The sequence below is a fragment of the Amphiprion ocellaris genome, chromosome 4 (assembly GCF_022539595.1).
Source record: "Amphiprion ocellaris isolate individual 3 ecotype Okinawa chromosome 4, ASM2253959v1, whole genome shotgun sequence".
NCBI classification, from domain to species: domain Eukaryota; kingdom Metazoa; phylum Chordata; class Actinopteri; family Pomacentridae; genus Amphiprion; species Amphiprion ocellaris.
Window position 1 is genome coordinate 28,468,190 of NC_072769.1, and position 12,961 is coordinate 28,481,150.

At 33.6% G+C, this 12,961-nt stretch overlaps 1 protein-coding gene across 7 annotated transcripts in view; it reads left to right on the top strand.

Moving 5' to 3' along the window:
* Positions 1-12,961, top strand: part of LOC111585880 (microtubule-associated tumor suppressor 1 homolog) — a 96,498-nt gene that overhangs the window by 23,315 nt on the left and 60,222 nt on the right. For 6 of the 7 annotated variants that reach the window (XR_008601461.1, XM_055010092.1, XM_055010091.1 and 3 more), the window contains exons 3-4: positions 820-1,215; positions 6,852-7,038. Coding sequence is in view for 6 of the 7 variants with exons in the window: in XM_055010092.1 (XP_054866067.1) it covers positions 820-1,215; positions 6,852-7,038 (583 nt within the window). In the remaining variant the exon portion in view is untranslated. The remainder of the gene's footprint in view (positions 1-819; positions 1,216-6,851; positions 7,039-12,961) is intronic. The other variant, XM_055010093.1, reaches the window with a different exon arrangement.

A 12,961-nucleotide genomic window follows, 5' to 3' on the forward strand; every position in this document is an offset into this window, starting at 1 on the left:
TCTAGAACTTTCTCCAGTTGTTGGTAGGTCTACTCTAGAACTTTCTATAGTTGTTGGTAGGTCTACTCTAGAACTTTCTATAGTTGTCGGTAGATCTACTCTAGAACTTTCTCCAGTTGTCAGTAGATCTACTCCAGAACTTTCTCCAGTTGTTGGTAGGTCTACTCTAGAACTTTCTATAGTTGTCGGTAGGTCTACTCTAGAACTTTCTCCAGGGGACATTCTCCTTTCCTGCTTCCAGTTTTTAAGTTTAGTCTCACTTAGAACGTTCCAGGTCCTTGAAGTCCATAGAAGTGGGTCCAGATTTATCACTTTTTAATGGACTTTTTCCATCATTTCTGAGCCTCAGAACGTCATCAGTCCACCAGATAGAACCATGACATTTAGGAGGAGAAACACATCTGAGTTCTGGGAAACATTACCGCCTTTAGGACGATATTCAAGTCATTTTAGACAATCTTTGAGTAATTTTAAAAGTTCTTCTTGTCATTAGGGACACATTTTGGACAGATTTGTATGATTTCTGACAGCTTTTGTTCCATTTCAGAAGCTTTTTTGACGATTTCTGTGTAAATCTGAACGATTATTGGGTAATTTTGAAGAATTTTTATGTGACTTTGGGCCATTTTGAACACATTTTGAGTAATTTGAGAGAACCGATGTGTTATCTTGAAGCATGTTGCTGGTTTGTTGTTTCATTTTAAACATTCAGGTCCTCATGCTTCTAGATATGTTCAGTTCCAGAACATTAGTTTAGGTCAAAGCTTTATTTTCTTCCTAGCGGCTGGCTTTACTTCCTGTTCTCCGTCTCCTCCTCAGCAGACCAGAGCGGCTCCAGTCGATACGAGGCGAGTGGTGTCCAGGAAGCAGGAAGCAGCTGATGGAGCTAAAAGGCCGACGGCCGGCCCGGTCCGAGTCTCCGTGGTGCTTAGACCCGTCAGAGAGAAGAGCAGCGGCTACAGAACCGACCGCAGAGCTGCTGCGTCCGGCAGCTCTCTGGAGGATTCTCCCAACCGGTCGGTCCGGCAGAACCAGGAGGCTGGAGGAGCTGGAGGGGCTTTAGATGCTGGAGGTTCTGGAGGTTCTCTGGAGGCTGGAGGGGCTGTAGATGCTGGAAGTTCTGGAGATTCTGGAGGTTCTGGCGGTTCTCTGGAGGCTGGAGATGAAGCTCTGCTAACTGAAGCTATGATGGAGAAGCGGAGGAGTCACGTCAGGGTGAGTTTATGTTCTTCTGCTCATATTTAACCCTCCTGTTGTCCTCATTTATGGGCACCAAAAAATATTGTTTACTTGTCTGAAAAAAATCCAAAAATTCAGCAAAAAAATTCCCTAAATTTCTGAAAATTTGCAAAACCTTTAGGAAGAAAATTCTAATAATTCCTTAAAAGTTACCCTTAAAAGTTTTATTTTTAAAAAATCCCCCAAATGTGGCCAGAAAATTCTTGTAAATATTTTCAAAAACTATGTAAAAATCTTCCAAAACAATCCTAAGAATATCTAAAGTGATTACATATATATCAGTAAAACTTCAAATATTTTCTTTAAGAACATTCACAAAAAAATTAACCAAAAAAAAAACCCCAACCAAAATCCAAAAAAAATGTATTTTTTTCTGTGATTTTAATAGATATTATCTGTAATTTAGCAAAACAGAGAAAATCTAGAAAATATTATTTACCATTTTTTACATTCGTAATATACATATTTTTTCGTTCAGTGACTGCAAATATTTGGAAAATAATTATATTTTTTGCTGATTTAAATATAGTAAAAAAACAATGCAATCAAATGTTATAAAAGAACTAATTACTGATTGTGGCCTGATTTTTATTTTATTTTATTTTATTTTATTTTTAGAGTCAACAAGTACATTTATTTTTTTCTAGTGATTAAATTTCAATTTTTTCACAGTTTTTTTCTATTTTAAAAAAGTGTAATTTAATTAAAAAAGGAAAACCTAAAAAATAAGTTTTAAAATGTATTTACATGCAGTTATCATGTAAATTAATTTGATTTTTTAAATCTGTAATTCAACAAAACTGGGAAAATACATAAAATACCAACTGACAGAATTTTTTCTTAATTTTCCTTCATAATAATCTATAATAGCCTTAAATTTTCCTTTATTTTACTGCAGATATCTGTAAAATAATCCTAGTTTTTGCTAGTTTAGAGTCACGTCAGGCTGAGTTTCAGTTCTTCTGCTCACATTAAAATGTCATTTAATGTTTAAAACAGTTTATTGATTCTGTAAAATATTAAAATATAATAATAATATATATGAATTTATTGAGTCTGCAAAATCAGCAGCGGCGTTTCTGGAGCTGGGAGTGTTTCTGACTCTGGAATGTGCCTGAACGGATTCCCAGTCGCCGCCTCCAGGCTTTTATCAGACGCATTAGAGACGGAAAGCTTTTACTCTGACAGGTCGTCGATGAAACAACAGCATCACCTGGTTTAACCCTCACAACCCCAGAACAGGTTATCTTTAAAAAATCAGTAAAATACACAATTTATGAGAACTGGAGACTGGAAAAACTAAAAAAATTCTCAGATTTTAGATTTTCCTTGAACTACTCATCTGGGATTTATCTGGAAAATGAACAAAATCTAAGACAAAATTTCTGTATTTTAATTGTCTCATTTTTTTAAAAATCGCCAAAAATAAACAATTTATTAGAACTGGAAACTGCATTAACTGAAAAAGTCCTCAAATTTTTAATTTTCTAACAGTCCTCAAACTACTCATCTATGACTTCCAGTTCCATTTAAAAAATTAACCAAATCTAAGCCTAAAATTTCTGTATTTTATACGTCTCATTTAAAAAGAAATTAACAAAAATAAATTGTTTATCAAAACTAGAAACTTTAAAAACAGGAAGATTTCTCAGGTTTTTAATTTCCCTTGAGGTACTCCAAACCAAATGAACCAAATCTAGACTAAAGTTGTGATATTTGATCAAATTTCTGTAGTATACCTGTCTCATTTTAATAAAAAATCTGCAAAAATAAATCGTTTATCAGAATTGGAAAGTGTAAAAACAGAAAAAAATCTTCAAACTGTCTATTTTCCCAACAGTCCTTGAACTACTCATCTGTGACTTCTAGTTCCATTTAAAAAATTAGCCAAATCTCAGCCTAAAATCATGACATTTCATCATAATTTACTGTATTTTATATGTGATAAAATATCTATAACATGTAAATCCATATTTTTTTAACCAGTGTTGGTGTCATGTGGACATCTGAAAAAAAAGAAGCTTATTCCAGTTTTTTTCAGTTTCTGTAAGATAAAAAAAATGTCTTAACATCTAATAATTCCACCTAAGAAAAATATTCTTCTAGTCATAGTTGTGCTTTTTCTTTAAAATCACTTTAGTCGACACGACTAATTTAAAAATTCACTAAAAAATAAACAGTTTACACAAAGACATTCTGTAAAAACCGAATAATTCTGAGCTCTTCAACCAAACCGTGAAGCTATTTGTGACTCTGCTGTAACAAACGATAACATGACAAAAAATGAGAGACTTTTCTGCTGAACTACAGGCAACGTTTCCACAGAGCGGAGAGGAGATTTTTCTCAATTAAATAATCGAAGAAATTCAACAGTTTCTCTGATTTCCATCATTCTGAGAAAAAGGAGACACAAAATGAGAAAAATGAGAAGAAAAATCTGAAAAACTAGATAAAAATGAAGAAAAATAAGATGCAAAAATGAGAAGAATGAGATGCAAAACGAGAAAAACAGGATGCAAAATGAGAAAAACAAAACATAAAATTAGAAAAACCATATGCAAAATGAGAACAAGATCAAAAATGAGAAAAAAAATAGAAAATAGAAAACTGAGTTGCAAAATGAGAAAAACAAGGTACAAAATCAGAAAAATGGTATGAAAAATGAGAAAAATAAGATGCAACACGAGAAGATCGAGATGAAAAATTAGAAAAACAAGATGCAAAATGAGAAAAACAAAATAAAAATGAGAAAAATGAGATGTAAAATCAGAAAAACAAATTGCAAAATGAGACAAACAAGATGCCAAATAAGAGAAAAACGAGATGCAAAATGAGGAAAACAGGATACAAAATGAGAAAAAAGATGCAAAACGAGAAAAATGAGATGCGAAATGAGAAAAACAAGATGAAAAATGAGAAGAATGAGATGAAAAATGAAAAAAACAAGATGCAAAATGAGAAATCAACGTGCAAAATCAAAAAATGGTATGAAAAATTAGGAAAATAAGATGCAACATTAGAAGAACAAGATGAAAATTTTGAAAAACGAGATGCACAATGAGAAAAACAAGATCAAAAATGATAAAAATAAAATGGAAATGAGAAAAAAAGATAAAAATGAAGAAAAATAAGATACAAAATCAGAATAACAAAATGCAAAATGAGACAAAATGAGGCACAAAATGAGAAAAACGAGAAACAAAATGAGGACTAAATAAGGCACAAAACTAGAAATGCAAATTGTTAAAAACAAGAAACATATTAACTGCATTCAGTGTGAGAAAATGAATCAGAAAGAAATAAAAATGTGTAGAAACTGCTTGTGGTTCAGAACGTCAACATGAAAACGGATTAAATCTGCTGATATTACTGTTAAATCAGATCAACTTGAGAATCTGTTCATTGTTAATTTGAAAGGAAATAGTTTTTCACTCCAGGAGGATAAAACCAGATCAGTTTCAGGTCATAATGTGAAAATCTGTAGCCTCAGATATTGAAACGTTTCACTTTATGACACAAACTTTCCCCATTTTAACTCGAAACTTGTGCTTGATTGAAGAGATAAGAAGAAGAAAATGTCTGATTTGATTCAGTTCTGCAGATCATAGCTGATGATAAAATGACAAAAGAGAAATAAATGAGGCTAAAACCAGACACTCAGCCATGTAAAAATCCTGATGTTTCTCACTTTATCCTCCACTGTCATCAGAAGAAGCAGAATTTAACCTTTCTCAACTCAAACATGAATAAATCTGTTTATTTCCTTATTAAAACCTGAGTTTCTCATCAGGTTCTCTTGTTACTACCTGAGGCTGATGAATAAATAGAGTTTTATTAGAAGAAGAAACGTTTCTGGTGGTAACTTCATAGATTTTTAGGACGTATTAATGAGAAAACATCTGGATAAATCAGATTTTTAAGGTTAAAATGTGACACTGACCCATTTTTCCTGTTCATCTTTGTGTAATTTATCAGAGGGTGAATCTGCCAGCTCTCATGTTAAAACACGATTTAGACTTGATCTACAGTAATCTGAGGCTCAGCACGTTTCAGATTCAAAAACAGCTGCACACAGCACAAAAACAAAAAAAACTAAACTGTACGAGGTGACTACAGTAAAAAACAGCATTAGACAAAACAAAATTAAACAAAAGTAGCTAAACCAACATTTAAAGTGCAAAAATAACAGCACAAAAAGAAAGAAAGAATTATATAAAACAAGTAGATCAATCTATCACCCATCAGAACAAAAAACACCTTCATTTTTTGTATAATTTTGCTTTTCTTGAATCCTCCTGTTCTTTCAGTGTGTTTGTTCGCTTTCATCATGAAGAACCTCTGTCTGTTTACAGTTTTACTTACAAAAAGTGATTCATTTCTGGCCAAAGCTACTGAAAACTACTGTTTGGATGCTGAGACGAAGGAACATCTTAAGAAAAACTTGATTTTGCAGCCCTATTCTCACAAACGAGATGAAAAATGAGAAAAACAAGATGCAAAAAGAGAAAAATTAGGTGCAAAACTAGAAAAACAAGATGTAAAATCAGAAAAACAAGATACAAAATGAGAAAAACTAGATGCAAAATGAGAAAATGGAGATAAACAGAGAAAAATTTGATGCAAAGCTAGAAAAACAAGATGCAAAATGAGACAAACAAGATACCAAATTAGAAAAACAAGATGCAAAATGAGAAAAGCGAGATGCACAACAAAAAAAAAATGTAAAATAAGAAAAATGAGACACACGGACAAAAATGAGATGTAAAACTAGAAAAGCAAGCTACAAAATGAGAAAAACAGGATGTATAATAAGACAAACGACATGTAAAATCAGAAAAACAAGACACATAATGAGAAAAATTAGATGCAAAATGAGAAAATGGAGACAAACGGAGAAAAATGAAAGTCAAAACTAGAAAACAAGATGCAAAACTAGAAAAACAAGATGCAAAAGTAGGAAAAAAACGACATGTACAATGAGACACAAGAGATGCAAAATGAGAAAAATTTGACAAACGGAGAAAAATTAGATCTAAAACTAGTAAAACTAGACACAAAATGAGACAAACAAGATACAAAATTAGATAAACGAGATGCAAAAGGAGAAAAGCAAGATGCAAAACAAGAAAAAAGAGATCCGAAATAAGGAAAATTGAGACGCTAAACAACAAAACAAGGTGTCTGATGAAGTTTTTAGCCGCTGTAAAACAGTAAATAGTTAAACATCTGTACTCAGAGTTTCCATGTTTTCCACTCAGAGCATTCAGTCAGAAATAAAAAAGAAAAACAATTGAATCCAACAATCGATTCATCAGAAACACTGATTGATTTTTAAAATTTCCATCCGTTCATTACTGTTTTTCCACAGTCCTCCTGGTTTTTAACGGTTTCAGACCAGCTTTCTTCCTGTTTCCGTCCATGCGTGCTGCTGTGGGGAATGTTCTCTTTTTCCACTCCTCCTCTCCCAGTTTTCCCTCCTCCTCGGCTTCCTCCTCCCCTCAGCCCTCCTTCCTCCTCCTCCTCCTCCTCCACATTTCTCTGGAATGGCCAACGCTGTGGTGTCGGTGCCGCTGGGCTGGGACGCCATCACTAAACATCAGTTCTTCCTGCAGAAAGTCTCCTCCAAGCCGGGACCTGGACCCAGACAGCAGCAGCCTCCTCCTCCGGGACCTCCAGGACCTCCAGGACAGGGCAGCCCTGGGCCCAGGGCAGCCCAGAACAGAGGCTCCTCAGCGGGGGAAGGTGGGCAGAGCGCTGGGAGCGGATCTCCAAGCAAACCGAGACAAAGTCAGAACCAAGGTGAGCAAAGAAACACGAGCTGCACACGGATGACAGGCAGAGGGTTGTGTGTCTGTTGTGTGTCTGTTTTTGTGTTTATGTGTGTGTTTCTGTGTGTGTTTGTGTGTCTGTTGTTTGTCAGTTCAAACTCTTCCACATTCCTCTCTGACTTCTGATGCATTATTTCAGCTGCAGCGTTGCATAAGAGCGGTGTGTCGGTCTGTAATCTTTGCCGTGTTGTGTGTCTGTTTGTGTGTGTTTTGTCGTAAACTAATTTCAGGCTGAACTTCCCTGTTTGCCTTCAGAGGAACACATGGTTGACATTTTTCTCTTTAACCCTCAGGAATCTAAAACCTGCCGGCATCTCTTTTGAAAAAAACAAAAAAAAAAAACTAAAATTACACCGTTTATCAGAGCAAGAAGCTGTAAAAACAGAAGAAATCACTGGACTTCTAGCTTTCAGGTGATCCTTGGATGAGTCTGGTGTCACTCATGGTTCATTTAGTAAAAATAACTGAAGTCATGTCAGTTTAAAAACAATCACCTGAAGCTAAATGAGTTCAAAATGCCCTAAATGCCAGAATGACATGCTTTATTTAAAAAAATCACCAAAATAACATCATTTATCAGAACAAGAAATGGTCAAAGCAGAAAAAATCACCAAACTTTTAGATTTCAGACAATATTTGAATGACTCTTATGTCATGTGCAGGTAAATCAGAAAAAATGACCAAATTTAAGTGTAAACTCATGATATTTATTCTTATGTCGAATTAAAAAATTCACACTTTCTGGAACAACAAATACAGAAACTTCTTCCCTCCTAGACCGACTCTTTCAATCAGCTGTAATTATTCATAGTCAAAATGGCACAAAATTAGTCCAAAATGACCTAAACCTGTGCAAAATCAGTGTAAAAATGTTCAAAAATGACTGAAAAACTGTTTGAAATTAGATGAATTCATACAAAACGACTCAAAAACTATCTAAAATGCCATAAATCTGTGCAGAATTATTAAAAAATTACTCTAAATGCCCCAAACTTGTTAAAAATGACATGAAGGGACAAATAAAGCTACTGGATAAATAAATAAATGCAGCATGGCTCAGAAACAGTGAACAGAGGAGATCCATTCAGCATGGTGAAACATCTTCCTACTGATGGAATTATTCACATTCAAAATGACTCAAAATGTGTCCAAAATGACATAAACTTCTCCAAAAGTGACTCAAAAACTGTCTAAAAAGGCGTAACTCTCTGCAGATTTGTTCAAAAAAATGATTCCAAATGCCACAAAACTTGTCTAAATTTATCATGAAACCACAAATAAAGCTACTGAATGAATAAAATAAATGCAGCTTGGCTCAGAAACAGTGAACAGAGGAGCAGGTTGTTGGAGATCCATTCAGCATGGTGAAACATCTGTATACAGATGATGAGCGGAGTCGAGACGAAACATGGAAATGGACAGCATACGACAGAAAATGAAAGCAAGGAGAGAAAAAGTGACAAATATAAAATGAAAACAAACCAAACAGACGTGAAACAACAGAAATGAGACAAAAACAACAAGACCTAAAACAGGAAAAAACTAGACAAAAACAAGAACTGGACATAAAGACAAAAAGAGACACAAGACAGAACAATAAAAGGAGTCAGAACCATCTGGTTGAGTTTTTAGAGGCTGTAAATAGTTAAAGAAACATCTGGAAACTTGTTGGATGTGTTAATTCCAGCTGTTTGTCTTTGTTGTAAATCAATAATCCATGTTTTCTGTCATTCTACACAGAATACGTTTCTTCTGGTTGTATTTGCTTTAATCGGATTCTATAAAAAACTAAAAAATCCTGTGATTCACGTTAAAACCAGGAAACCACGACTGACTTGGCTGAGACCAACAGCGATGTGACAAAAAATATAGCATCCTTTCAGCTGAACTGCAGGCAGTGTTTCCACAGAGTGTCAATTAAATAATCAAAGAAATTTAACTTCATCTCTGATCTCCATCATTCTGAGAACTACTAGACACAAAATGAGAAAAACAAGATGCAAAATGAGAAAAACGAGATGCAAAATGAGAAAAAATGAGGCACACAATGAGAAGAATGAGATGCAAAATGTGAAAAACGAGATGCAAAACGAGAAAAAGGAGAGGCAAAATGAGAAAAAGCAAGATGTAAAACGAGAAAAAGCAAGATGTAAAACGAGAAAAATGAGATGAAAAACTAGATAAAGGCAAAAATGAAACACAAAATGTGAAAAACGAAAAATAAAATGCAGAATCTGAAAAAAAAGATGAAAAATGAGAAAAGCAAGGTACACAATGAGAAAAATGAGATACACATTGACAAAAACAAAATGCAAAATTTGAAAAATGAGATACAAAACAAGAAAAACAAGATGAAAAACAAGAAACAGGAGATGCAAACAGAGAAATCTGATGCAAAATGAGAAAAACAAGATGCAAAATGTGAAAAAAGACAAAAATCAAAAGGCAAAATGACACTAAATGAGAAAAACAAGACGGAAAACAAGAAACAGGAGATGCAAATAGAGAAATAAGATGCGAAATGAGAAAAATAAGAACCAAAATGAGAAAAACAAGATGCAACACTTGAAAAGTTAGATGTAAAAGAAGACTAAATGAGGTACAGAGTTAAAAAACAAAATGCAAAAATAGAGAAACGAGATGCAAAACTAAAAGAATGCGACGCAAAATATGAAAAAAGAGAAAAATGAGAGACAAAATGAAAAAAACTATGCAAAATGAGAACGAGATGAAAATTAGAAAAACGTGGTGAAAATGAGAAAAATGAGATGCAAAATGAGAAAACGAGAAAAATACGATGCAAAACGAGATGTAAAACTAGAAAAATTAAATGTAAAACGAGAAAAATTAAATGTAAAATGAGACAAAATGAGAAAAACGAGAGACAAATCAGAAAAACAAAATGCAACATGAGAAAAATTTTATTTTGCTGCTTTGTTCTCACAAACAAGATGCAAAATTCGGTAAAATGAGATGAAAAATGAGAAAAAATGAGATGCAAAATGAGAAAACTGAGATGCAAAATGAGGAAAAACAAGAAACAAAATCAGAAAAACAAAATGACAAATGAGAAAGACGAGATGCAAAACTAAAAATATACGGTGCAAAATGAAAAAAATTAGATAAAAACTCAATGCAAAATGAGAAAATGGAGACAAACGGAGAAAAATGAAATGCACGACTAGAAAAATGAGATGCGAAAAGTGAAAAACGAGATGCAAAATGAGAAAAACAAGAAAAATATGATGCAAAATGAGAAAGAGGAGATGCAAAACTAGAAAAATTTGATGTAAAATGAGATGAAGTGAGAGACAAAACGAGAAAATTAAAGTGTAAAATGAGAAGAACAGGATGCAAAATTAGAAAATTAAGCTGCAAAACTAGAAAAATGAGATGCAAAGTGAGAAAAATGAGGCACAAATACGTTGCAGTGAAAATGAACCAGTGAAGAAAAATGAGACAGTATCTCTAAAATAAATCCAGAAACTGCTGCTCAGACCTCACAGGGTTAAAATCTTTCCTGTCTGTTTTTTTTCTGTTTCCTCCTTTTGTTGGTGATGAAACTTCCTCCCGTTGTAAATCCAGACCTGAACATGTCGTCTGTAACTCCAGATCAGCAGCGGAACAGAGAGGAAGCAGATGTTGTCCAGATGTTGTCCTGGTAGAGGTCATTCTGGTGGACAGAAGTTGCTCTGTCTCCTTCAATGAGTCCTTTCTTTGTGTTTCTGCCTCCAGTTCAGCTCTGCTTGGAGGAGCTTCTGTCATAAACAAGTTCCTCCTAAAGTCTGCTGGTCGCTTTCTGGATTTAACTGGAGAATACAAAACAATAATAAAAAAAAAAAACACAGTTCAGATTGTAACTTCACTTTCACATCAAATACACTGAAAAAATCCAAAAATATGGAAAATACATCAAACAGTTTTGTTGAGTTTTAATTGTCTTCTTGTTTTGGGTCACGTTGAAGAACTTTAAAACAATTTTGGTCCAGAATCGACTGATTTTGAAGCATTTTTAAGTTATTTAGATTTTTTTCTCATCCTTATAATAAATTTGGACACATCAGATCATTCTGGACAGATTCAGTATCATTCTTGGTGTGTTTCCAGTGATTTTGGAAATATTTATGTCATTCTAAACTAGTTTTGAGACATATTCGACCAATTTTGAGCAAATCTGGTTTCAGTGTCGAGTCATTTTGGAACTTTTTGAGTCATTTTGAACTCATTAAATTAAGTCAGACCAACACAAAGTTGAATCCACCTAAATAAACAGTAAAATACATTTTTATAAAATTTATAATCCAAGGAATTGAACTTTTTTCCCCCATAATTCTGTGAAAAGCGAGACACAAAATGAGAAAAACAAGATGGAAACCCAGAAAAAAATATGCAAAACGAGAAAAGCAAGATGTAAAATGAGGAAAATAAGATGTAAAATGAGGAAAAACAAGATGTAAAATGAGGAAAATAAGATGTAAAATGAGAAAAACAAGATATAAAATGAGGAAACAAGATGTAAAATGAAGAAAACAAGATGTACATTTTGGAAAATAAGATGTAAAACAAGAAAAACAAGATGTAAAATGGAGAAAATAAGATGTAAAATGAGAAAAACAAGATGTAAAATGAGGAAAATAAGATGTAAAATGAGGAAAACAAGATGTAAAATTAGGAAAATAAGAAAAATTTGATGCAAAAATAGCAAAACAAGATGTAAAATGAGTAAAATAAGATGTAAAACCAGAAAAATAAGATTCAAAAATAGAAAACCGATATGCAAAATGAGTAAACATGAGGCACACAATGAGAAGAATGAGACACAAAACAAAAAAATTTGTAATGCCAAATTAGAAAAACAAGAAGCAAAACTGGAAAAATGAGGCAAAATGAGACAAGAAAAACGAAATGCAAAATAGACATTTTTATGAAATAAATAATCAAAGAAATTCAGCTTTTTGTATGATTTCCATCATTCTGAGAAAAACGAGACAACGAGATGCAAGACTAGGATAGTAAGATGTAAAATATGAGGAAATATTAAAACAATAAAAGAATGTCTTATAAAATACATTTATTTACAGTTGTGTTGAGCAGATTTAATTTTAGAATTAATTAACTTCATACTAGTTTTGTTCTGGTTTTCAGTCATTTTGGACAAATTATTATGAAATTATTATTTTCTATAGTGTGTGGAGACAAAAAAGAGATACAGATTGATAAAAGTGAAACACAAAATGAAAAAACATGCAGAAAATGACAATAACAATAAAACAATTAAAATGAGACACAAAATGACCAAAAACAGAACACAAAATAACAAAACAAGTGGAAAAAAGACCAAAACTACCAAAAATGAGCTAACAGTGAGTAAAAATTGTCCCACAGTGAATAAAAATGCACCAACAGTGAACAAAAATGGGCCCACAGTGAATAAAAATACACCCACAGTGAACAAAAATGGGCCCACAGTGGGGTAAAATGAGCTTTAATCTCCGGTTGATGAATCTAAACTTCTATGGTGACGTCCAGCTGCTGTCAGAACACGTGTTGCATGCACTCCAGTTGGTTTTTGTTGTCGTCATGCTTAGAACACGTGAGTTTCCGTGTGTCAGCGGTTCTAACACGATCCAGCTGCTGCAGCGAACGAATCCAGATGTTTCCTGCTGTTCACCGAGAACACCGCTCTGGTTTCAGCTCTTTGTGTCTCCAGGTCGAAGGAACGTTCCTGAAGTTCATGGAGGAACGAAGCAGGAAAAAGAAATGAAACAAGAGATGAATTTATAGTTTGATTCCCTGGAATCCACAGAATCCCTCAGTGGAGCTGCAGCTAGCAAAGAAAATAACGTTAAAAACATGCAGAAAAAGACAAAACGAGACTGAAAACAAGAAAAACT